Consider the following 26,521-nt stretch of genomic DNA (forward strand, 5'->3'; position numbering starts at 1 on the left):
CAGCCCCTCTGCCCCACTCCGAGCCTGATAGCGTCCCTGAGCCTGGCCAACAGAGACATAATGCCTCAGAGTTGATCTGCTACATGTCCACAGGCCCTGTCTGCAGAGAACAGCAAGGGCATAATCTGGCTCCTATGGGGATCTCAGTGAGAATGAGCCTGGTCACTCCCATGGTGTCAGACTAGTGCCTGGGACTGGGGTGTTGGAGCAGGAGAAGCTGGACGGGAAGGAAGAAAGTTCTTATTCAGACACAAGAGGCAAGATGCTCAGCTGGTGTAAAAGGGTGCAGCGCCAATAAAGTCAATGGAGTGACACTGATTCACATCAGCTGATGATGTGGAGTGACACCGATTCACACTAGCGGAGGAGCTGGCCCAAATATCTGCAATAAAAGAATCAGGAACATGGAAAAATATTGGCCAGATAAATTCAAATTTGTTCCCTCCAACATTTTCTTTCCCACGCCCCTCGCCCCTACCAGAGTGCTCCAGCACGATGCCCCTTGAGCCCCGGTCAATGGAGGGATGAGTCTGGCCGCTCATCTCTGGACATGCGTTAACTGTACCAACTGAGCTGCAGAACCAAATCAGCTGCTCAGCTGCCCCTGCCGGGATGGCAACCTACCTCCAGGAATTTCATAAAGGCCGGCCTGGCTTCCTTGGCTACTCTCACGGCATCCTTGGCGTTGAGGAAGTTATCGATGTATGCGGAATAAATGCTCACCAGGATGTCCTTGGAAAACTGGGGGAGCAAAACAGAGAGACCAATGATGGGGGTCTTCCAGGATGAGAGGGAGGCTTTCTGTGAGCACGTCATACAGAGAAAACCAGGGAACAAAACCACACGAGCAACCCTGGGGTTGGGAGGAGGGTCTGGAAAGGGCTGGAGAAGCTGAGTCCCCACCTTTGACTCTGTGTAGGGCCGACTGCTCCCTGCTTCACCCAGGTTTCCCATTCATCTGGTGACCTTCTCATCAGAGTCTGCTTTTGTGCTCCAGACAATAAGAACGTAAAGCTTAACATTAGTAAAGCCAAGTATTCACGGCAGCTGTGAACTGGGGGAGTTTCTGCCGGGGCTGAGCTAGAGCAGTGGTTCTCAACCAGGAGTCCGGGGTCCCCTGGGGGGGCCCACAAGCAGGTTTCAGGGGGTCCTCCAAGCAGGGCCAGCGTTAGACTCGCTGCGGCCCAGGGCAGAAAGCCCCACCACATGGGGCCGAAGCCAAAGCCTGAACCACTTAGCTTCGCAGGGGCCCCTGTGGCATGGGGCCCCAGGCAACTGCCCTGCTTGCTACCCCTTAACGCTGGCCCTTGCTTCTATGTGCAGAAAACCAGTTGTTGTGGCCCAGGTGGGCCGGGGAGTTTTTATAGCATTTTCAGGGGGCCTCAAAAAGAACAAGGTTGAGAGCCCCTGGGCTAGAGCATGTCCTCTGGAGACCCGGTTCGTTTTCTAAGAGGACAGGGGAGATGGCCTTCCTCAACAATAACGTGTGTGTGTGCGCGTGGGCACATGTGTCTCTAGAAAGCACATTATGGATGAAATCTGGGCAGTCTGTGAGATGGGCTGATCACCTCATCTAAACTCCAGCTCTCTCCTTCTTGACCTAGGAGCTTCCTGCTGCATTCGCTGGGGCTTGCCTGCCATGAAGCATGAATGTGAGTTTCAAGACTGCTTGGAAGAATGGATGAATCAATTCCTAACCAGGGGCGACGGAAGCTCCTTAAAAGTGGGGGGGCCACCAGTGCCCGAAATGTGGCTCTGCCCCCCCCACGCCATCTCTTCCCCCGAGGCCCCACCCCGCCTCTTCCCCCCAGGCTCCACCCCCACCCCGCCTCTTCCCCCCAGGCCCTGCTCCCACCCCGCCTCTTCCCTCCCAAGACACCACCCACCAACTTGCTCCCCTCTCCCCACATCGCTCACCCTTACGGCTGGTAAAAAGTGGTGGGGCCATAGCCCCCTGAACCCCTGTTCTGGCACCCCTCTTCCTAACCCAATCCTACTTGTTGGCTGACTCAATGTACACTTTGTTAGACTGTTGCTGTGTTTGCCAGGCGGATAATTAATAACATTGTCAATCTCTCTCTCTCACACACACGCGCACGCGTGCGTGAGCAAACCCTGTGCCATCCAATTGTCAGCTGTTTCCAACCTGGCATCTCTTTGTCTTTCAAAACCTCATTGCTTCTATTGCCCAAGCTGGCATGTGTAATCACAGAATCAGCTGTGCTTTAAAAGTTCTGTGTTTGTACAGCACCTGGCACAATGGGGTCCTGGTCTGTGAGTGGGGCTGGTAGGCACTGTGATAATATAGATAATTAATAATAATATTGGGACTGCAGCACCTGGTCCATCAGGAAAGGCTGCTGAAGGGCTATTGGAAGCATTTGGGAAGACAGGGTTTCTGGCCCAAAAGCCTGGATTGGGTATCTAGCCATCTCCAGGAAGGAGGGTCTCTTGGTTACGGTGGAGGAATTGGACTCAGAAGACCTGGCTCCTATTTCTGGCTCGGCCACCAGCCTCCTTTGTGACTTGGGTGAGTCACTTAGGACCAACTGCTGAGACCCACAGAAGGAACACAATGCAGTGGATCGGACAGCGTCATCTCTAGGGCTTTTCCCGCCCCCTTCTTTACCCTGACCCTTCAGCAGGAACAATGGATGACTAGAGGTGTATCGTCCAATAACAGTCTCCTTTCCCCTGGGATACAGTGATGAATGTCAGATAATTCTATATGGATCAGACGAACACTGAGCGTCAAGACGCTGCTGCCGACCCGCGAGCGACAGCGGCTGGTACTCAGCAGTGATGCTAGAGGGGCACATTGCCAGAGCTGTGTAGAACTGGATTAGCACAGGGCCCTGTGGGACAGGATTGAGGACGGGAAGATGGACTCAGATATTGCAGTGACGGGGCCATAACTAGACAGAACAGCAGGTTGCATGTCAAGATTGAGGTGCATTGGCAGAGCTGGGGGGTGCAAGATGGCACAGGGCAGGATTGGGGTGCACTGACATAGCTGGGGTGCGGGATGGCACTGGGTTCGATTGGGATGCAGTGGCAGAGTTGGGGGCAGGATGGCACAGGTCAGGGTTGGGGTGCAGCAGTAGAATTGGGGGGCAGGATGGCACAGGTCAGGGTTAGGGGGCAGCAGCAGAATTGGGGGGCAGGATGGCACAGGTGAGGGTTGGGGGGCAGCGGCAGAGTTGGGGGCAGGATGGCACAGGTGAGGGTTGGGGGGCAGCAGTAGAATTGGGGGGCAGGATGGCACAGGTCAGGGTTGGGGGCAGCGGCAGAGTTAGGGGCAGGATGGCACAGGTCAGGGTTGGGGGCAGCAGCAGAATTGGGGGGCAGGATGGCACAGGTCAGGGCTGGGGGGCAGCAGCAGAGTTGGGAGCAGGATGGCACAGGTCAGGGTTGGGGTGCAGCAGCAGAATTGGGGGCAGGATGGCACAGGTCAGGGTTAGGGGGCAGCAGCAGAATTGGGGGCAGGATGGCACAGGTCAGGGTTGTGGGGCAGCGGCAGAGTTGGGGGCAGGATGGCACAGGTCAGGATTGGGGTGCAGCAGCAGAGTTGGGGGCAGGATGGCACGGGGTAGGATTGGGGTGTATTGACATAGCTGAGGTGGAGGATGGCACAGCATTAGATTGGGGTGCAGTGGCAGAGTGGGGGCAGGATGGCACAGGGTAGAATTGGGATACAGCTTCAGAGTTCGGAGGTTTTCCAGCCCCCCCACTTTCAAGAAGCTGCTGGCTCCTCCACAGGGGATGGGAAAGCAGCCATCCCACAGGCCCAGCACTCCTGATGCAGGGTTCTGGATCAAACCCCGACTGTTTGATCCTCTAGAACTGAGGAGCAAATCCCACCCACCGCTCAGTTCCCCACCACATGCTTCATTACGATACAGTAGAGGATGTGAGTCAGAGATATTAAGGTCAGAAGGTACCACTCGAACATCTAATCTGAGCTCCTGCATAATACAGGCCACAGAATTTCCCTGAACTGATTTGTGCGTCACGTCCAATACTGGTAGCTGAACCAGAACATACATTTTAAGAAACATCCAACTTTTTGATTTGAAGATTTCTAGTGATGGAGAAGCCACCACGACCATTGGTAAATTGTACCAGGAGTTAATTACCCTCAGTGTTCAAAATTAGCTTCTGATTTCCAGTCTGAATTTGGCTAGCTTCAAAGGCCAGCCAATGGATTGTGTCTTTGTCTCCTAGATTGAAAAGGCCAGTATAAACCTGGAAGGCAGAACATCAGTGTAGACACTCTGTCTATATTGCCTCTAGAGGAGGAATCAGAAGAGGGCGAAGATCTGGGAAAAAACTTCCTGGTCACTCCTGCAGACATTGTGCAGACCTGTTTGTGGCTAGAGAATCCGAAGCCCAAGGACGAAGTGACGGTAAAGGATGCCGTACGAAACCTGGTAAAAGGGCAGAGCAGGGGAGGAGATTCCAATTCTGCAACAAGACGGTGACGTCAGACCTGTCTTAGCGTCAGGCATGAGCTGAACGAGGCCAGGCTGGACTTTTGGGGCCAGATACCCCCAGTCTAAGAAGCTGTCGAGACGGTGAGAATGACTGCGATTACACTGCGGAGCACTGTTCTGGGTAACATCCCATCCCAGAAATGCCAAAGATATGTGGCAGTTAGTGGTGCCTGTGTTGCTACACTGGGAAGTCTATGAAGCCAGGCATGATCACGGGGGGCATTCTGGAGACAGGAGCACTCTTGAGGTTACGAGGCCCAGGACGGGTAGCGACATGCAATCGTAGATCTGTCAGTGCAAACGGTATGCCCTAGCCAAGGATGTATTTCCACCCACCCGAGCCCCTTTGATGTGTACTAACATGACTGCTCCAATGAAGATCCTAGCGATGGACTACACATGGCTAGAGAGATCTTCAGAGGGGTATGAGAACATACTGATTCTCATGGGCATGTCTACCCAATTCACTGTCGCTGTTCCAATTAGAAACCAGACAGTGCGAACAATGGCCAAAGTCCTCATAAAACACTGGTTCGTGTACTATGGTTGTCCGGCAAGGTTACACTCAGATCAGGGGAGGAATTTTGAGTCAGAAGTGATATCTGAATTGTGCAAACTGTACGGCATAGCCGAAAGCCTAACAACACCCTGTCACCTGCAAGGAAACGCTCAGTGTGAGAGGTTTAACCGGACAATTCACAACATGCTAAGAATGCTCCTGCCTGAAACAAAGCGAGCCTGGTTGGAACATCTCCTTGTGCTGGTGTTGGCATATAACAGCCATGCCCATTCACTGACGGGTTACGCTCCTTTTATCTCATGTTCGGGAGAGATCCCAGGTTGCCATTAGACATTCTGGACAGAAAGGGCCCTGAGGAGGATGAGGTGACCAATTTTGATGAGCGGGTAAGAGGTCACCATGACAGGCTGAAGACAGCCTGTGAAGTTGTTCTCAATACAACTAAAGACACAGCCCAACGTAGGAAAAGGACTTTTGATTGCAAGTCCAGTGGGGCTCTCATCAGGCCTGGTGACCGTGTACTAGTTCATAACCATAGACACAGGGGGTGCTATAAAATACAGAACAAGTAGGAATCGAATCCCCACATTGTAGTCGCTCACAACAATCCCAAGCTGCCAGTTTACACTATCTGGCCTGAACAGAGTGGTATGTAGGGACCAGCTAAAACATTGCACTCTTAGTCTGATCAGGTACCATAGCAGGCATAGATCAGCACGCCCTGAGGAGACTGAAACCAATGCGGGGGGATAGTTCTAGTCCCACAAACCGAATACTGAGGGGAATAAAGTGGGGGAATGGCCAGATCCCTCAAACTGACCCAGTGTTACCCGGGGCAGGGGAATAGAAAATATGGGTAATGAACCAGCAGTCTTAAGAAGGTCCCAGAGGTCTAGTAAGGGTGTACTGCCTGTTAGACGTAGAGATGCTTATGTTATTGGTCCTGTTTAGTGTTTTAATGAACGTTAGCATGTATCATATAAAGAAGTGGACATGGAACGTTAAATATGTTCAGTGTTCTTTTGTTAATTGTTAATCGTTTTTATGTAACACGATGCTGGTGAATATTGTTGGTATGGGACCTGGATGTGCTGGCGTGAACATTCTGGCTGTGGTGTAATTTTAGCAAAGGGAGGACTGTTGGCCCCTGACTGAAACTTAGTGGGGTTTTTTGGTTGGCTAGCTCCCAGTACTAAACGAAAGGGGAAGGGCTGATGAGAAATCGATAGTCCCCAGGGCCAATGGGGAGAGGCCAATGCAGCAGGTCAGCCTGATTGACAGGGCAGACAGGCCAATGAGGGAGACAAGAGCACGGGGTCCCGACCTCTGTGTGAGCTGGAGCCTCCGGGGCGGAGCGGGGCAGAGCTAAGGAGAGAGCAGCAGCCAGAGCCCGAGGGCCAGAGGAGCAGCAGCCGTGCTGAGGCAGAGTGGAGCTGGGGCTGGGGCAGTCCGGAGCCGGGGGTCGTGAGCAGTTGGGGAACACGATGTGGGGACCCGGGGCAGCGGGCCCAGCGCAGGGAGACGCCCCCAGCCAAGCGGTCTGGCAGGCTGGACTCGGAGGGGGATCGTTACCCCGACGGGACGGGGGCGACGCTGGGAAGAAGGGCCCTGCCACCCAGGGCCTGAGGGCGCGTGGCCACCACCAGAGCAAGTGTCCGACCCACGGCATCCCTGCAGCACAGCCAGGGCTTGGGCAGGAGGCTGGGCCGTGTGAGGAGCAGACTGTGAACCGCCCTCACAGAGACGCTGGTTGTGATGTCCCCGTGCCCCCGAGCGGGGTGATCACCTTTCCCATTTTTTAAAATCGGTTGTTGTTTTATAAATTGTATTTGCTTTGAACTATATGCAATGATCAGTGGGTAAGGGAAACATCCAGTGCGGAGAGAGCACCCCGGAGTGGGGACACCCTCGCCCCTGTCCTAGCGCCCACGACAAGATTGGGGGTCGAACCCCACCAGGAATCATGGGCCTTTAAACCCCAGCTCTTTGCCTCTGTACCTGTTCACCCTGGGCAATGGCCCTGCACTCTCATAACATGAAATATGGCTGTAGTAGCTCCAGTAAATTACGGACACACAGATCTCGGGCTCCGGAGTACTACAGCCGAGTGGGAACACCTGATGCGCAGCCGGCCTGGCCCCCTCCCCAGAGCAAGAGCTGCCACCTGGCAAGCAGCTGTGCAGTGGTTCTCTCCTCCCTGGCTCAGCTGCAGCTTGATTTTAAACAGCATCAGAGCAGGCGGCCGGGAGATGTTCCGAAGTCTAGTGTTAGCCCAAGCGAGGCAACCCTGAGCACTGTGTGGTTTCCAGCCGGCCCAAGCAGCGTGGCTTCAAACAGCCCACAGCGGCCACAGGCTCAATTGGCTCCTGGCTATGGCATGGCCCTGCTCCTGCCAAAATCAAGGAGAGGGCTGAAAAAGGGATTGGGTTTGGGATGGAGCACTAGGCCAGGCTTGCTCATGTGTGCCATCCCATTACCACTCCTCCCCAGCACTGGCATCGCTCCCTCAAGGCAGGGCTTGGAGCAAGAGCCTTTATACAGCTCCCTTAATCCAAACGCACCCCCCCAGCACTTTGCTTCTTCACTTCAGCTGCAGGGGGCATTCAGAGAACGTCTTCTGCAAAAGCTGGATCTTGGCCAGGACACCAGGTTGACTATCCCCACAAAGGGTCAGGAGCTGGGGTTCTAGGTCTTATTCCAAATACCAGCCCCCGCTTTGTCCCCTGGGTCATCAGTCACACCTGATCAGAGTGAGTATAGAACACTACCAGATCACAATGACGGGCCCAGAACCTCAACCCAGCTCCACTGGCTTCAATTCAATGATCCGGTTATGGGTCAAATCTTCAGCTGGAAGTCGAGCCAGTGCCACCGGCTTCAGTTCAGCTGCACCAAGGGACACTGGCTGAGGAACAGGCCATATAGTGTTTTGCACCCATTCTTCACAGATGTAAGTGGCAGTACAGGGTGCAAGGTGGTGGAAAAAGCAGCCCAGCTCGTCCAGGAACACAACTCCCTGGACGCTGGTTTACTACTAACATTCTGTGGCTCTTGTTTTTCCACTTAAAGGTTCCCCACCCTAGCACTTGAACAGGGCCTGCTTAGCGCAGGAAGGACGGCAAGAGAAACCAAAGCCGTGTGTGGACTGTGACCCGGGGGGAGGGGAGGCACACAGTGCGTACACACACTGGCAGCTGCCTCATGCCCTGAGCTCCCTCTAACCCATAGATCAGCTCATCAGCCCCCTCCCCATGATACTTCAGCCTGACAGATTGCACACCACCATCACTGTGATTCATGCAGTCGCTGAGATCGTGAAGGGGATGAGCCATAAATCCATGCGGTATCTTCACTTGCTTTTTAGTGATGTGATGATCACCCATTCAGGCACTGCGGATGCCTCCTTGATGCCTTCTCCAACGCCTGCTCGAAAGCAGTTTTGGGGACTTCGTAACGTTCCTGCCTGAGGCTGGGCACTGAGCAGCAGCCAGACCGCTCCAAGGCAATAGATCCATATCTGCTGTTGGTTTTAGCTTGTCCAAAATGAAAGAACAGGAACCGAGAATCCTTCAAAATAGAGACAAGGCACATGGCACAGTCAATGCCCTAGTGACAAGGGCACCAGGGCAAGGAACTATGTTTCTACAGCTGCTGGCCTTTGCTTTCTGAGCAGCCTCTCACTTTTCCCGGGTTAGGAAGTAATCAATATGCTGAAGGGGCTGGTTATTAAAGATGAAAGACCTTGCTTGACATCAGCATTAAAATATGTATTTAAAAGACAAATCCCCTTTCAAAATCACAACCCCCAAAAGAGTCCTTAGCGCTTTAAAGTGCGGTACAAACACCAACTAATTAATCCCAACAACCATGGGATGCAGGCATTCGGCACCCCAGTGCCCACACACACGCACCTCCAAAATGCCCACACTACACACACCCCAGGGCAGAATCTCAGCTGGAGTGAAGCGGGAACGCTCTGCTGACTGTCAATGGCATTACGCCGGTTGACACCAGCTGAGGTTGCAGATTAAAGCCACCAAACCCCGATATGTACCTAGGAACACAGCCTCATTCACATAAGCAACCACAGAGTTTCAGGTCAGAAGGGACCATCAGATCATCTGTCTGATCTCCTATCACAGGCCACTAAACACCACCCCACAGACACACGCCAAGCCCCGCGAGCAAATTAGACCAAAGTATTACAGCCCTCAGGAGACTGAAGTATTGTGTGCCACAGGCAGAGAACAGGAAGGACCAAGTTGCCTCAATGCCTGAGGCCCCTCTGTGACAGGGTGCCCCCATTTTAGGCTTTGTTGCCTTGGCGCACTGTCCTTTTGCAAGAGAAGACCAATGCATTTGGACCTCCATGGGTTGCCTAGAGAGGCCTCCCAGGATCAGCTGGCGGAACCAGCGAGTCTTGGTCCTCCAGCAGCTAGAAAAGCCGGGAGCAGGCAGAGGCCAATCAGGGCTCAGCGCGTCACATAAAAAAGGCTGGCTACTACTCCCAAAGGCCAGTTCTGGGTGAGGCTGTGATGGGAGAGAGAGGCTCTTCTTGTCTTAACCTAAGAAGCCTGGCCTGGCTGGGGGCCTCAGTGAGACTATTTCGGTTGGCTCAGCTAAGGACAATCGTGTTATGTTATGGACTTTAATGCCCAGGTGGCCATACTGACTCAAGTATCAATTTATTTCCTGTAAAATTAAGGCGAACCCACTCCAATGCATGCCCTGCCTCAGGTGTGTCTGGGACATTTTCCAACCCACATGTGAATGCGCACACCCACTTGCTGCTTAGCATGTCTGCAATGCTAACACTGTGATGCCTCCAAGTCACTGCTGTCCGGCCCTGTGGTGAACTGAGCCTCCTGCTCTTAGGCTAAACTCTATACATTTTATAAACTCTCCGACTCCCCACTCCCACTTGTCTGGTTCATCCACCTGTTGTGTCCTGTCTGATGTCTTCTTCATTCCACTGTTTGAACAGCACCTAGCACAAGTGGGGCCTGATCCTTCCTTAGAGCTCGTAGGCACTATGGAGATATAAATACTAGCAAAGACAAGGCTCCACACTTGTGTAAAAGACGCACACCACACTCCAGCTCGTTCACATCTTCGCATAAGCACAACCATGTGCATGCCAAATGCTCTCAACACACACAGCACTGCTCTTGAACACACAGCTACACCAAAACACACCTCTCCCGCCACACAAACACAAGCAAAATCAGACCCCCACCAAACACCCACTGACACATAATTCACCCAATTCGGAACGTCTGCCCAGCACCACTACTCGCAGGGCAGAATTAGAAGTAGTGAAGGTCACCCTGGACTTCCCACCTCAACTGTGCTACGTTCACTGCAGCGACTAGTCATGTGCTGGGAAGAGATGGTAAAAAAATTAATAGCCCAAACCTTCCTGTGATGGTCGCCATCGGCGTTCTTCTTCTGGAGAGCCACAGGCAATCTCGCCAGCCACTGCACCACCTGTGCCCCTCAGCATCACACTAATCAAGGCATCCGTCATCCGGGCCGTGTTTATTACTGAGGTGACACTGCTGTCAGGGCCCCAGCTGAGCCAGCTTGCTCTGCCTTGAACTTGTCTCGTTCTCCTTTATTAATGAGTGGTGTCTTCCCAGTCCCGTGCTGCACAATCCTCCACCATCATCTCCAGCTAAACAGCAGAGCTCTGTGAAAGCCCCACGAGCACTGTGCAGTTCATTAGGTGAGAGGCTAGAATGCCAGCATCCATCCGGTTTCCATTTGAATTGCCAGGGACAGAGTGTGCATTATACCCAGCTTGACTGAATCGTTAGTGTCTGCTCGCCCATGCTCATTTATCAGAGAGGCAGCTGCTGTGGGACTCAGACAGGGGCTGCACAGGCCCCTGTGCACCAGCCGTGGGGCCAGTGGGAAGGGAATGCTGCGTGAAGAGGCTGACTTGGAAATGATCGGGATGGCACGGGGCTGTAAGCAACCCCATGCCAGGAGAGTGGCTGACTGTACAGAGACCTCCCCCGTGCCCTTGGCCAGCCTGCCGCCTTGTCCTTGCTCCGTGGTGGGCTCCCTTTGGAAGGACAGCGCCCCAGCAGACCAGTCAGAGCTGCTCGGTTCACAGCATCCCTTCCCGAAACAAGGGTAATTCTCTGGTGACGTAGGTTTTGCGTTCTCCCTTCCAGTCTTAAGGCTCTCCGGATTACCGGTATTTGTTATCTGTACTGCAGCAGCGCTGAGAGGGCCTCCGTGGAGATCAGGGCCCCACTGTGTTAGGAGCTGTACATCCACACAATGAGAAGAGAGACAGACCCTGCCCCAAAGAGCTTGCAGTCTAGCCAGACAGGCCACCCACTCACAGGGGGCGTGCCAGCAGGGTCTCACTGCTGAATCTTTATGGGAGGCCGCGCCGCCTCTCCAGCAGCACTATCTTTGGGGTGAGGCACTAGTGCCCAGTCTACCCAGATGGCACCATGATTGGCAATAAGCCCCTTGTGGCCTGCACACTTCTCTGCTGCCAGGCAGCCTTGCTTGCAAAGAGGCTTCTGTGGGAATGATCTGTCTCACCAGCCTGTGCATGGAAGATCAGGATTCAGGACCAGGACTCGGTACTTTCCTCCTCAGGCTGGCACAGAGTCATGGATCCCAAGGCCAGAAGGGAACCCTGCAATCTTTTGGTCTGACCTCCGGCATAACACAGGCCACAGAACTCTAGAAGTCATGGAAGCCCTGTGGTAGGGCGCCTCCTGCTGATCTGTAGCAAGCCCTGCAGGGTGACCACTGTTGGGACTCCAGAGCAGTGGTTCTCAAATTTATTTGATTGCTTCCCCCCCCGGCTTCTTTATGTCTGCAGCTGTTTACGTCCCTGAAGTACATATCCCACTGCTCAGCTGTGAAGGCAGACTTCTGTCAGCAGGGAGTCTACCACCAGGAGGCTGGGGGAGTAACTCAGGCCTGCCTGGACTAGAGTTCATTGGCAAAGACTGTCCCACTGCTGATGACCCCAATGCGGCGCAACCGGTGCTAGCAGTAGCAGGAGTCCTGTCTACACAAGGGCTTGCACGGTTTCCTCCCCCGCAGGCGTTTGTTTGGGTTAGCTCTGGTGGGGAAGTTTTGCCACGCAATGCAAGTGTAGATTAGGGTGACCAGACAGCAAGTGTGAAAAATTGGGACGGGGGTGGAAATGGGGATGGGGGGTTAATAGGCACCTATGTAAGACAAAGCCTCAAAGATTGGGACTGTCCCTATAAAACTGGGACATCTGGGGCTCTGAGGACTCTCCTGGAGAAACCACCAAACCTTGTGCGCATTGCATCCGTGATCTCAGATGCTGTCCCTTTTATTTCTGAGGAGGCTTGGCATTTCTGGGGACTGCAGAAAGCACATCACAAAAACTAAGTAAGCCTGACTACCCTCTGAGAGGTGGGTGTTATCCTCCCCAGCTTATAGAGGAGAAAACAGACACCAGAAAGGTAAGTGTCTTTCTCTGGACCAAATGGCTAGTCAGTGGCAGAGCTGGGATTAGAACTGGGGGCTCTAACTTCCCCTGCCACATGTCCTTTTCGGAGGTTAGAGAAGAAGAAGGAGCAAGACTTTCTAGAAAAGGCACCTTCGAACTCATTGGACCTGCTCTCGGGAGAATGCGGGGTGTGTGTCCTTGAGACCTGTCTGCTTGTGGCCAAGACAAACTGGATTCTGTTCTGCCTAGCACCTCGCCAACCCCACTATCAGATAACTTCTGATGGGGGCTCTTCATTCCAGTGGGTGAGATCAGAGGCAGCCTGGCTGGATTTTTCACATCTAAGGTGGAGCTGGTAGGGCTCAGAAAAACCATTTTTGGTTTTTGGCCTGGGGAACGGAGCCATCTTGATCTGGAGTCACCGGGCCAGATCCTGATCTCAGTTCCACCAGCGTAAATCCGGAGCCGCGGCAGAGAAGGCTAGCAGGATCTGGCCCATTAAAAGAGAATGCAAAGTTTCAGCCTCCTAAGGTCATTTCTAAAGAGGTGCCAGATTGTGCAACTGTTACTCATGATGGGGAGCATTTACCCAGCCAAGCAGGTCTGAAATCCGGACAGAGACAGCTCAAAAGCATGAGCAAGAGCAGCGCAATCTGTACTTGGCACTCTTGTCTGGGCTTCCTGCTCTCTTTAAGAGCTTAACTGCTCCATGGTACCATCCATTTATAGGCACTCTGGTTCGTTTATGTTACCCATGCCCAGATCATCAAATAATGACTCACTTCCATATCTGGCACAGGACTGACCTTCCTTGTGTCCTGTGGATTAAAGTTAAGCTGGACAAGTTAATATGGATTCTTGTCCTGGCCACACAGGTCCCCATCCTTCTGCTGAAATCAATGTGAACCTTGCCCAGCAAGGGCTCCAGGTGCCGTAACGTAGGGTAAATGTGTGGGGAGGTTTGCTGTACTTACAGATTGTACCAGGACATCGCCCACTTTCTGCTTCTCATGCCAGTTCTGCACACAGTTGTGGACCTGCTCCAGGAATTGCTCGTGGTGCTCCAGCAACTCGGGGATCTGGTCAAATATCTCGTCCACCAAGGACGGGTCGCAGAGGATCGAGTTTTCTGGCTGCTTCAAGGGCTTCATGTAACCCTACCAAAATAAATAATAAATAATAATAATAAAAATATCAAAACACCCTATCGGTGGAGCCACGGACAGGATGAAGTCTAAGGGCATCTGTGCTCCTCAAGCGACTCTGTGGGGTTCATCAAACTAGTGTAGATTAAAAAAATCACTGCCCCACTGTAATTAAAACCCATTCCTGCTCCCCAAGGGTGAGTCATAGCAAAGGCAAGCACCCGTGCCTCAGTTTCCCACCTGTAAATGGGCTAATAATTACTCATCTGTGCAGAGTATTCTGCGATCCTTACCGGAAAGGTTATAAGGTGGTTTTTAACAGCGGTGTGTCTCAGCTGGTTTGCAACCCCAGCCATTTACAAGTTTAATCTATCTAGTGAGAGCCACATTCCCGTAAAAATCTCCCCTCGCCATTCCACGGCTGTAACCTAGCCAGAATTTCCAACACAACCCAGTGATGGTGCTTGCTGACAAGAGACTCCATGTAAACTAGCCACAGAGAAAAAGTACAAAGGAAATGTGCTCAGAGTTTATGGGCTTCATAGTCACTCACAGTCCAAGGGATGCTAATGAAACAAGTCAACTGTGTGTAACAAATGAAATGCTCTTGCGGTATAGCCCACCACTCCTGCTCCACCTCTCTCCTCTCCCACCCCGAGTGGCTGGGTCCATCCTCAGCACCTCTCAAGAGTGCTGAGAGGCCGAGGAAGTGACAGAATCAATGTGGTGCTGTTTACAACAGTCCAATTGGCGAGAGTTTAGGATGGCTGCACGGCGCGCTGCTCCTGCCTGGTACATCTGGAGGTGCTGCAGTCCAGCATCCATGGCCTACTCTGATGGCCCCTTGGTGCTGCACATGTAGGGCCTGATCCTGAGATATCAGTGGGGGCTGAAGGCACGCCGCACCATACAGGATCAGGCCCTCACATGGTACTTGGCAGACTGAGGCCCTGCCCCTGCTGAAGTCCATGGAAGTCTTGCCATTGACATCCATGGTAGTGGGATGTAGGTATTCAAGAAAGCCTTGTAGTCAATGCGAGATGCAGCCTGGACCTCAGCGGCTCTCAGGATCTGCCCTACAGGGTAAAGGCACTTACCCCATCCACACAGCCTTGGGGTATGTCTACACTGCATGTAAGCCTAGGCTTAGTGGAGCTGGAGTCAGTGGACCCTGGGTTAGAGAACCCAGGGCTTGAGCATCTACACTGACTGTCAACCCTAGGTCAAGAATTTTCTAACCTGGACCTGAAACCGGGGCTCCGGCGTCCACATTGCTGTACGCAGGCTCAAGTCCAGCCAACCATCTCCCAGACTTCCTAGCGCTCTCCTGAAATGTGGCCTTTCTAGCCCTGGGTTGGTGGTGCAGTGTAGGAAAACTTGACTGTCCACCAGATTGGACAGTCCAGAGGACAAAGAAACTTGGCCCGTGGGATTGTGGGATACTTTGGATGGAGTCCCAGAGCATGAGTCTACTGGGGCTGTGTCTGCACCACAAAGCAACAGGGCTTAAACCCTGGGTGCCTGCTTGACACAGGCTCAGACCCTCACCCCCAGGGGGCCCAGAACCCTGGATTAGTGTGATTTGTGTGTAGACGGAAAGGGCATGAGGCCTGAGCTTGAGTTCGACCCCTGGGCTTACACTGCAGCGTCAATGTCCCTTACGGACTAAGGCCTGCATCACAGTGCACTGACATCTGCGGGAGTCTTTCCACTGACTGGTGTGGGCTGTGGATCAGGCCCTAAGCTGGACAAGACAATGGATGGAGCAGCAGGTGAGCAGACCATCGGCGTGAGGAGGACAGGAAGGAGAGGAGGTGGATGCCTGGCTCATGGTTCCGCAGGGCAGAAGTTCAAAGCCGGCAGTGGGAGGAGCGAGGCGGGGTGGGAGGCGCGGGGCAGTCAGCTGAGAGGATTGTGGGGCGTGGAGGACGTGCTGAGAGCAAAGACGGAGGCGGGGATCTGATGCTTGGGTCTTGTCGCAGCTCCTCACCTTGGGAGCCAGGCTGAGGGCAGCTCCTCGAGGCTGGGGACACTGACTCTCCATGCTGTACAGCTCCGAGCACATTAGATCATAGAAGACCATAGAATATCAGGGTTGGAAGGGACCTCAGGAGGTCATCTAGTCCAACCCCCTGCTCAAAGCAGGACCAATCCCCAATTTTTGCCCCAGATCCCTAAATGGCCCCCTCAAGGATTGAACTCACAACCCTGGGTTTAGCAGGCCAATGCTGAAACCACTGAGCTATCCCTCCCCCCAACCCGTGCTCATCAAATAAATCACCCCCTCAAAAATCTGAACTCCCCCATACCCTTTGTGGGGAGGGGGACTGTGAATTCCAGACCAGAACCCCAATCCCCGCTTCAAGACGACAGCCTCGCCTACCTCCCTGACGAGTCGACCCAGAACTCCGGATCGCCACACCCTCAAACCTAGCGGCGGGTTTGAAATCCAGACTCAAACCCAGATCCACGTTTTGCAGAGTTAGAGTTGTCGTTCACAGAGGTGGCCAGCCGGTCAGCCGACACCAGCAAGACTTGAGCCTCATGTATACCATTGTAAATCACCAATAACGCCCCCAAAGTCAATGGAGATGTACAGGGTAAGAGCAAGTATCCAGGGAGCTGGGGTGGGCTGGGGAGGGGGAACTGTACTTGAGGTGACTGGCCCAGCCTGCCACCTGTGTTGCTATGGCTACACTTCTGGCTTTAGCCCGCGTGCTCGATCCAAGTGAGTGCACATCCGAGCTGGAAATCAGGCCTCCAGCTCCGGTACAGACGACCCAGAAACTGGTGTAACTGCAAGGAGTGGCAGGCCCGTGTTATTCACTTCTCCACCTCACTGAGTGCCACCAAGAAATCACAATGGAAATACAGCCAAATGTGGGCTTGTGGACTGTACCAATGTAAGGATGGTGAGTCGCGTTTGTCGAGGTCCCAGCTGAGATCAGGGCTCCAGTGTGCTAGGTGCTGTACGTACACAGAGCGAGAGACAGGCCCTGCTCTAAGAGCCTAAAGGACAGACAAGTGGTGAGAGGGGAAACTGAGGCGCGGAGCAGTCAAGTGACTTGCCGATGGTCACACAGCCGGTGAGTGGGACAGTCAGTAATAGAAGCCAGGCGTCCTGAGTCCCTGGCTAGTGCCCTATCTCTCTTGATGGCTAGCTGGACAGACAGACATGCCCTGCAAACCCCAAAGACGCAAGAAGCTGGAGGACTCTTCAGCTGTTTCCACTCCCACCACCTCAAAACTCAGCCATGGGCAGCGCTGGAACGGAAGACGTTTTCATTCACTTTGTGGGAATAGAGGTGCGGGGTGGAGGGAGGGGACAGCTTGTTCCTTCATTACATGTTCCATCTCCTGCACCAGTCATTCCTGGGGGCGGTGTGCTTTGCCAGGCTGCACACATGAATAAGACAAGCACATTTCCAAGAACTTCCCTGCCTGAATTCAAGGACTCTAAATGCTTATTATCCACCTGTCCTTCAAGCCAACCAAGTGCCCACTCCCTATTCTCCATGGTGGATGACGGCCCCCAGGTGCTGCTGAGATGGAATCTTGCTTCATTACGCAGCTCCAAAGGGATGGGCGGCCCCGTGTGTGAGCTCCAGCTTGCAGGCAGGGCACCCCGAGGGGAAACTCATATGACACAAAATCACTGCAGCACCGTGGAAATCAGTTTGTGCTGCATTGGCCCGAGCCAGCAGCCCACTGACTCCGCAGTTCAGTGGTACTTGGCCCTAACCACAGAGCCATCCCTCTGTCCTCTAGCTGCAGGAAGGTGGGGGATTGACTGTGGTTTCCCGGTCCCAAGTTTTGCACCAGCTCCAGAGGGTTTAGAGAAGCTCTGAGACTTTTGCAGCTGCTCTCAGCTCCCAGGGAGCCATCTGGATGCTGGGTATAGCCAGAGTAACGCAGGCCATGCAGCTAATATTTCCCACCCATGTGTGAAATGAATTTTGTTATGAGCACCAATATGGAGGTGATATGTGACACACCACCTTCATATTGGTGCACATAACAAAATTCATCTGGTGGGGGTGGGGCCAAGGGGTTCGAGTGTGGGAGGGGGCTCAGAGCTGGGGCAGAGGCATGGGGTGCAGGGGTGTAAAGGCTCCAGCTGGGGGTGCAAGATCTGGGGTGGGGCCGGGGATGAGGGGTTTAGAGCTGGGGCAGAGGCATGGGGTGCACGGGTGTGAAGGCCCCGGCTGGGGGTGCAGGCTCTGGGGTGGGGCCAGGGATGAGGGGTTTGGGGTGCAGGAGAGTGCTCCAGGGTTAAGGCGGGGAGAGAGGGCTCCCCCCAGTGCTCTCTTCCCGCAGCAGCACCTGGGCTGGGAGGGGAGAGGTGCCTCTCCCCGCCATGGGAGCTCTGGGGCTGGGGCTGCAGGACAGGTGTCCATCCCCAGCCCCAGCAGGTCCGGACCGCTCCGGGGTTGGGCCGCTGCTGGGTCTGGGCCACGCCACCCTGGCTGCACCTGGGGCTGGCCCGGGCTGCGACTGGGCCCAATCTGGCTGCCCCGCCCCAGCTGCGACAGGTCCGGGCTGCAGGCTGAGTTGGGGCCGGGGAGGGGCTCCCCTCCTGTGGCAGGTTGGGGGCCGGGGGAGGGGAGGAGTGTCCCTCCCCCAGCTGTGGCAGGTCCCCGCTCCGGGCGGGTTCACTGAGTGTTTGCACGGCGCTAAACAGGCTGCTGGGCAGCCACGCGGCCACCCAGTTTACAGGGACCTTAGGCTACAGCAATGCCTCCTCCCCACCCCCTACCAGAGGTGCTGTGGGAGGGTGGCTAGCAGCCCGTCAGGCTGGTTCTACGCCAGCCTGTTTCTGTCCTCTTTGCTCTGCTGGCGTGGTGCAAAGCGAGCAGAGCAGGGGGCCAAGAGTTTGGCCAGTGAGTTAAAATCATTATTTAATAAGGCAGGCACAAAAATTACGTGGGAGCATTGGTGCCGCTTAATCATCACCTACGTGCCCACAGACTGGGTACCGGGCGTATTTTTGCATTATAAGAGAGCAGGTGCCAAGCAGGAGGCTGGACTGAGGGGCCTTTCCCAATCAGGACTCCTGGAACGGATTCTGCCCTCTCTTCCATGGTATTCTGTGTTGGTTCTTTCCCACCACTGCTGCCCCGGAGTGCTCTCGGACGTGTGTGGGTGATGCTCACTGACGTCAGAGGAAGTTGTGTTTGTGTATCTGGGGACAGAGCTGGGCCCTTATTGCTCAAGCGACCAAGCCGCAAAATCCACATCCTGCATCAGCCCCAGTGAAAGGGTTCAGGAATTACAGTTCCCACGGAAACACAATTCACTACCAGACATAATGCTAACTGCGACCCTGCTGAGCCAGATGGTTAGGGCACTGGAGTAGGACTCGAAAGACGTGGGACTGCTACAGGTTTGCTGTATGATCTTGGGCAAATCTCTTATCTGGGACCGCAGAAAACAGGTCTTTCCCCACTTTTTCCAGGTCATTTGCCTCAGTGTAGATCCCCAAGTTGGAATGTTTCAGCTCCAGAGATTAAAGTCTTTGGAAAGTTAGGAGTGACTGAAAGTCGGGGCTTGCAACAAGAGGTCCAGGGTGACCTGAGCTGTCCTGCTCGCTGCCACGCCAAGGCCAGGATCCTATTTAGGGAGGCCAGTTCCGGCAGAGCATTCCAAACAGCCCAGTGGAATGAGGACGACCTTGGGTGCTTCTACTCACTTAACGGCCAGCTGGCCTCAGACACGGTGACATTTCCCCTTTGTATACATGACTAGATGACATGCAGTTCACACGTCTTAGAGTTTTGGCACAGTTCTCCACTTCAGAGGGAGATGGGACCGATGTAGAGTTCATTTAAAAGTTAGACTGCCGTGGGGCTTCTAATGCCGCACAGGGGACATGAAACATGAGAAATCCCCCCCTTTTTTCAGGGGTTTAGAATAAAGCTGTTTTCAGACATTCTGGGACAAGCTTCAGGATATAAGCCCTTAGCCAGAGAACACACTTTTCATTTGGATTTAGGACCTTGCCCAGAAATACGTTCCACTGACTTTAAAACCAAACGGTCTCAGACTACCATCTCTCATTTGCCACAGTCACTGGGTTTGAGTTAACACACAGGGGGAAATGGAGTGCGTTTAGGGGTTAAAGTAAGAGACCGGCAGCCAGAACTCCTGGGTTTCATTCCTGGCTGTGACACTGCTTTGCTGTTTGACCTTGGCCAAATCACTTAACCTCTCATTCCCCCATTTATACAACGAGGATAATACCCATGATCTCAGAGAGCTTCTCAAACATTCATTAACTGAGCCTTCCAGGATCTTTGCAAGGAGGGTTAAGGGGTGAAAATTGCTACCTCTACTCCTGGTGAGGGACAGACATTGGGCATCCATGCTGAGACTGTGGGAGCTATCAGCTGCCTTCACGAGGTGTTGGCTCCCCTGTGAGCTGCAATGGGAGCAGACGGGGTTCCCCCCAGCGGGTTCATTCTTACTGCACAAATCTGAGAGCTCCCAGAGAGTGATTGCTCCTGTGTGTGGAGCTTTCCTCCAGGCACCTCCCACGTTCAGTGTGCCTAGGGGGCTGTTTGGAGGAGGAGGCATGGACTGTACTTCATCCGACCCAGCCTGTGCCATCAATGACCTTCCCCAGTGCTTGAGGTGTGAATGTCAGCTAGCTCGCTGAAGGCCCATTGGATAAAAGCGAGATGGTGCTGGTTGGCTGGGGGAACCAACCAGAAGTCGTCATGAAGGTGACATTGGCACAGTTTGACTGAAGGGGCATGTCCATCATTTGGCATGAGATTTCACAGCGGGGGACAGGGGCACTGCCAGCTGGTGTCGCATGATCACAGGGCAGCAGCATCTTGCCTGAAAGTTGCAGTCTGGTTCTTTTGCACGGGGCCTTTGCCCGCACGGTCCGTTGCTTTGCCATCTGCTGCCAGGCTCTCTAGGCAGGGCTGCCCCTGCTGAGTGCTTGTTAGGTGGTGAAATGACACCAGTGCTCGGTCTGAAGCAGCCTGAATCTGGAGACCTTCCGAGTATGTTGCAAGGCCCATCGACTTGCCCGGGCATTTGAGCAGGAAGGGGCGCAATGGGACAAGAAATGGTGTGACTGTGGGCCCGTAGGAGATGGTTGATTCGATCTCTGCGGTCGGTCATGAAATGATGGTTCAGATGACGGTGACGCCTAGAGGTCCCAATCAGGGATCAGAACCGCGTTGTGCTAGGTGATGTGCATACCCATCCCGGCCCTGAAGAACTTACAAGCTTACCACAGGGTTAATGAGTGACAACATGCAAATACAATGAACATCTGGGGGTTGGGGGGGAGGAAGACCACAATGAGACTACGTGCGGTATGGATGTTATTTTAGTTCATTTTTTTAACATTACGTGAAAGGTGCGAGAGCTTGGCAGAGACACTTCCTCTTTGTTGCGAACGGTGAAATATTGGCTCCCTTGCAATCAAGAGCAAAACGTCCACTGACTTCAATGGGGCCAGGATTTCACCCTACAAATCCAAAGGGGGAACACAACTGTTTCGAGAGTGCACACCTAAGCTAAGTACCTGTATCCAGCCTGGCAATCACAGCAGAGAAAGAGAAATAAATGCTCCTACTAAATTTAACTGCCTGGCCTCAGCCACCTGGCTCTAAGCATCATGACCCCACGGAAAGCACCTTGTCACAGCCTGATGGGCTGGAGCAGCTGTGATGGGAACAGTTCCTAGGCCTGTTAATCATCCCCACAAAGCCTGTTCCTCTCTGAACTCCAACCCTCCTCTCTGCGGAGTGATACAATGTAGGAATGCTCCCTGGGCATCATGGGATATCCGAGGGGAAGCGTTTGTTCATTAGCGCTCTCTCCCAAGAGCTTATGTTCTGCATCATGCTGTTCTCTCCTAAGCCTCAGGGCTTTTTGTCCCCTGGCTCCTGTGCGCCCTGGCTCCAAGGCCATTCCCTGAAAAGCAGAGACTTTCTGGCTTGGGTTAGACCAAAGGGTTTTCTTTTACAAAGAAATAAATCAAAGATGTAGCTGAACAAGCAACAGAAAAACCACTCTGCAAGGAGCAGCCTTTCATGCCTGCCGGTCCCTGTATTCTTGGTGTCGCTGCATAGGAGTCAACTTTGCCTGCTTCATTTTTCTCTGGGAGCTGAAGGACTTTTGCTGGTCTCCCACTAAGGAGCTAGGACCTCAGGGGTCCACCCATCGATTGACTGAGAGAGGACGGACGGGATGGGAGATACAAAGCCGCTGGCACTGTGTTAATACACGCTGTTCGTGCAGCGTCCCTCATCGCGGCTATCTATTTATATGGCCCTCATCACTGTGGTATAGGAGCGCCTCACGCTCCTTAATATTTATTCTCACCCCAGCCCTCTGAGGTAGGCCAGTGCTGTTCTTCTCATTGTACAGATGGGGAACTGAGAGGCAGGAGTCTTGTCTACACTAGCACTTTTGTGGGTAAAACTTTTGTCGGTTGGGGGTGTGAAAAAACACACCCCTGACTGACATACGTTTTCTGGACAAAAGCGCTGGTGTGGACAGCCCTATGTTGGTGGGAGATGCTCTCCTGCCACTCGTTTTGGGTGGTTTAATTATGCCGGCAGGAGAGCTCGCCCCCATCGGCAAAGAGCGGCTACGCGGGAGACCTTACACCGGCGCAGCTGCAGCGGTGCCACTGTAAGGTCTGTAGTGTAGACAGAGCCTAAGTGACTTGCCCAAGGTCATGCAGAATGCCTGTGACAGGGCTGGAGATTGAACCTGGGACACCCAAGTTCCAGGCAGGCACCCCGGCCGCTGGACCATCCTTTCCCGCCTCTGTTAGGCCAGCCGCTGCCCCTTATCTTAGATTAGTTTGAGCTCTTCGGAGCAGGAATTGTCCTGCTCTATATTTGTACAGCACCTAGCACAATGAGACCCTGATTCTCTACGTGCTACTCTATTAGAAACAAAGATTAAAAATAATATTCCCTTATCCAAAAAACCCCCATCCTTTCGGGCCATTTTTATGCCTCACGAAGACTAAAAAGGGCACACACCCAATATTTGCTCCTTGTGCAGGTCCCTTTTAGCACTAACAGTTGCCGGCTGAGCTTCTCAAGCAGCTCACTTCTAGACCAACACTATCTGGACACTAACATCTGGTCCATCTCCATGCTGCCGCAAGATCGTCCCTGCTCTGGAGATGTCTCTTCCATGGGTTCCTTGATTAACTTTGTCATCATTAATATTGCACCGCAGCCTGGGGAGAATCCAGGCCCCAGCAGAGGTGGTTTATCCTGGTAATCTCCAGAGGTCCCTTTCTCTGTATCACAGGCTACATGAGAGATTTCTCCCAGGCCACACGTGAATGCACCAGGGTCTGCACCTGTGGCCACGTCTGTACCCTGGCTGCAGCTGGCTGGCTATAGCAGACTGAGTGACTTCTTAAAGCCATTGCATTCCCCAGGTCTGTGGGTACAAGTCATGGCTTAGCAGAAGTTTACGAATATGAAGCTGGATATCAGCCGTTGCACATCCCACCGGGTCACCCCCAGGGGAGGTAGCTTTTCAAAGTCCTTTTCCTACAGTGTTCATTCAAAGGTCCCTGAGGGCAGCTGGGCCTGGGAATACACATTTTGTTCCAAGCAGTTAATGAAGATCAGCGTAATGAAGTGTCATGTAACACTGTCCAGGGTTATTCCGAGGCGGACCCTGCAAAGTTAAACACCTGCCGGTCTGGTGAAATCTGTCTGCATGTAGAGACATCTAACACCAAACGCTGCCCGTCCATCCCAAGGGACCGGAGTCCAGAGCCCCTCTGAAGAGCAGAACGCCAGCCATTGTCTGAGGAGGCAGGGCCTCAGCTGGAGCATCCTTGATTCCTCTGAGTCAGGCTGCGGCAGCACCCGATGCTGTGATGGATTGCCGCCTCCAGTCCCTTGGAAAGGGAGCTACAGCCACTCGTCCCGCTGGACTTCTCTGCCGCGTGTCATACTGCTGGTCCCCAAGTACCGTCCCACCTCCAGGAGCCTGTGGCGGGGAACGGCTCAGGTTCTTCCTCCCAGACTGAACTTAGAGGGTCATTCTGGGCCCCTCTTGCTCCAATCCCAGAGCTGTCGCCTGCGGCGTCCGGCAAAGTTCATGCCTCTTCCCCCCCGGTATCCAACATCTAGGCAGAGCCACTAGGGGAGCAGCGAGGTGTGAGCAGCAGGCAGACCGCTCCCAGCTCTGCGCCTCCTTTACACCCACTGGAAGCAGCAGCAGCATCTCCCTGCTTTCTCAGGGCCTGCGTGAAGGCTGAGTGGCTAAAGCTAACCCCAGACAAGACAGAGAGGATGCTGGCAGGAAGGGGGAAGCACAGGTCGCAGTGAGCACAGCACCTCAGGGCTCTGCTCTTCCCATAGGCTCCCATCGAACGCCGAGGCCAGTTCAGGGCCACATTCCAGCCATGCAATTCCAATGACATCCTCAGTTGTATGTGAAGGCAGGATCTGGCCCAGTGCTCGCTACTACAGCACAATGATACAGACACTGACAATCACAGTCTAGCACAGAGGTGGCCAAACTATGGCCCACGGGACCGTCCTGCCCGGCCCTTGAGCCCCCGGCGGGGAGGCTAGCCTCTGGTGGTTAGGGGCGGGGGGTCCTGGGAGGGAGCAGTCAGGGGACAAGGAGCAGGGAGGGTTGGCTGGGTCGGGAGTTCTGAGGGGGGGCAGTCAGGGGGCGTGAAGTGGGAGGGGGCGGATAGGAGGCAGGGGCCTGGCTGTTTGGGGAGGCACAGCCTTCCCTACCCGGCCCTCCATACCGTTTCGGAATCCCAATGTGGCCCTCAGGCCAAAACGTTTGCCCACCCTGGTCTCGCGAGAGGCCTGCCAGCTTCTTTTAAGGTAGGTGAGACAGCAGGAGCATTTGCAAAGGGAAAGAGACCAGACAGTACCCACACTCACTACCCTGCTTTCGGAGCCATGTCTGGGTGCAGCACTACACTCGAGGCCAGTGGTTCTTAACCTTTACTGCAGCCTGCGCCCCTTGGTTCTCAAAATATGTTCTCGCACCCCTTGTCAAAAATCGGTGAAGTAGGTCAGTTCTTTAAACCTAGATATGTTTTTGGTTTGTATATTACAGTCATCGTTAAAAAATGTATAATGTTAATAAATACATAGGTTTGATGAAACAAATAGTTGTACTTATGTGCCTGTGTTTAATTTGTGTTTTCGATGATTTACCTTCTAAAAACATCTGGCGTGTCTCCACCCCCAGAAAGGGCATCTCGCACCCGCAGGTTAAGAGCTACTGCTCAAGTGGATGTACATCTGCATAAGATAAAAGCCCCACCACTGCTGATCGCTAAGGAGCTGTGTTTTTTGGAATGGGTCTTGTGTCCCAGCCTCCATGTCCCATGTGGGACACAGGTTCCAATCTGCGTGCAGTCCATGGGCTTGTGCCATCGACCCCCCGCTCCCCTCCCCTCCCCTCCCCTGGGGCGTTCTGCACGAGCCTCGGCAGCACGATACCTGCATCAGGGTGCGGAGGGACTCCACGTAGGACTGCTCAGTATCCAGGAGCGTCATGGTGACATGTTTCCGCATGTCCTGCGGGGAAGGAAAGAGAGACGGTGAGAACCCAGGTGATGGCCATGGCCGAGCTACGCACGTGCCACATCCGTTCCACAAGCAAGGTGGAACTCGGAGGGCCACGGCCGAACCAGCCCCTGGGAGCCGTCCAGGAGAACTTCCTCCATGTTATTCTTTTCCAGTACCCGGCCTTGCAGTCAGAGACGGCGAGAGAGAAAAGGCCTGATGGTCAGCAGGCTGGGGGCACTCCAAGGCCCCTGAACCCACAGAAGGCCAGGCCCTCTGGCACATCACTTGCACCCAGGATGCTTGGTTTAGAGGCGAGAGGATGGCACCAAACCCCACCATTTTTGGCTTCATCTGGGCAGCACAGCCTAGGCTGCTGAACACAGACAGCCTGGCTCAGCCCTTACTGACAGAAATATGGTGTTGGCACAAAGACCCAGCTGCCTCAAGCCCCAGGGCGACAACCGGAGAAACCCGGTGCTGGCAAACGTCCCTCCCCTTCAAGCAGTCTTTTCCACAACCCCCTAGTCTCCATGGAAGATCCTCCTTTACCCAGGAACCTCTCCTTGCATGCTTGTCTCCTCACTGGCCCTTTAAATGCAGAAGAGAAGCAGTTGCAGCTCCTACCAGCTCGTGACTATGCTTACTGGGCCTGATCAGGAGCACAGGGCCTGCCAGACTGGATCAGAGCCAGGGTCCCTCTAGCTAAGGGCCCATCTCTGACCATGACTATCACCAGCTTCAGTGGAAGAAGCCCTGTCTCAGGCAATGATGGGGTACCCTGCCCCATGGAAAGCTTCCTCCAAGCATGGGGGGTTAATATTCCTTCCACAGCTCTTGTTCCTACACTGCCTGACGCCTTGTGCAGCCATATGCACTGATGCCATTTCAGTGTGAAATCCTGCCATGGGCGTACCTACAGCAAAATAAGCGTGGTTTAAACTGAAATAATCAGAGAGTTTGTGTTTCACTTCTATAGCACCCCTCCATCTGGGATCTCAAAGTGTTTCACGCTTGTTAATTAATTAATTCTCAGGCTTTGTCTACACACAGATTTGCACTGGTTTAATCAAACTGGGTTAGTTGAACCAGTGCAACGTCTCCACTGTCCACTCAGTCCCCCGGACTTACAGTCTTGGTGTTGTCTGGGGATTTGAGTCTATCCTTCTGCCCCACTCGCAGGTTCTCACTGAATCCCGCTGCCTTTTCCCCTGTGGAGACGCCCCTCAAGCTGTGCTCTGGGGCGCCCTTTCTGGTGTTCTGCACAACGGAACAGTTCTCTGACAGCCAAGCAGCGGGGGATGAAGGGATCATACAGGAAAGAGGATTATTCCCTTCGAAAGCTGGACAGCCACTGCTCCACAAACCTCACT

At 53.7% G+C, this 26,521-nt stretch overlaps 1 protein-coding gene across 1 annotated transcript in view; it reads right to left on the reverse strand.

Annotated features, from left to right (window-relative positions):
* The window catches only part of ARHGEF17 (Rho guanine nucleotide exchange factor 17), a 238,479-nt gene that overhangs the window by 54,651 nt on the left and 157,307 nt on the right, over positions 1-26,521 (reverse strand). Inside the window, exons 2-4 of the mRNA XM_073329132.1 lie at positions 25,083-25,160; positions 13,441-13,623; positions 625-741 (exon numbers count right to left, since the gene is read on the reverse strand). Coding sequence (XP_073185233.1) covers positions 625-741; positions 13,441-13,623; positions 25,083-25,160 — 378 coding nt within the window. The remainder of the gene's footprint in view (positions 1-624; positions 742-13,440; positions 13,624-25,082; positions 25,161-26,521) is intronic.

This window comes from Lepidochelys kempii, chromosome 1 (assembly GCF_965140265.1).
Source record: "Lepidochelys kempii isolate rLepKem1 chromosome 1, rLepKem1.hap2, whole genome shotgun sequence".
Classification (NCBI taxonomy): Eukaryota; Metazoa; Chordata; order Testudines; family Cheloniidae; genus Lepidochelys; species Lepidochelys kempii.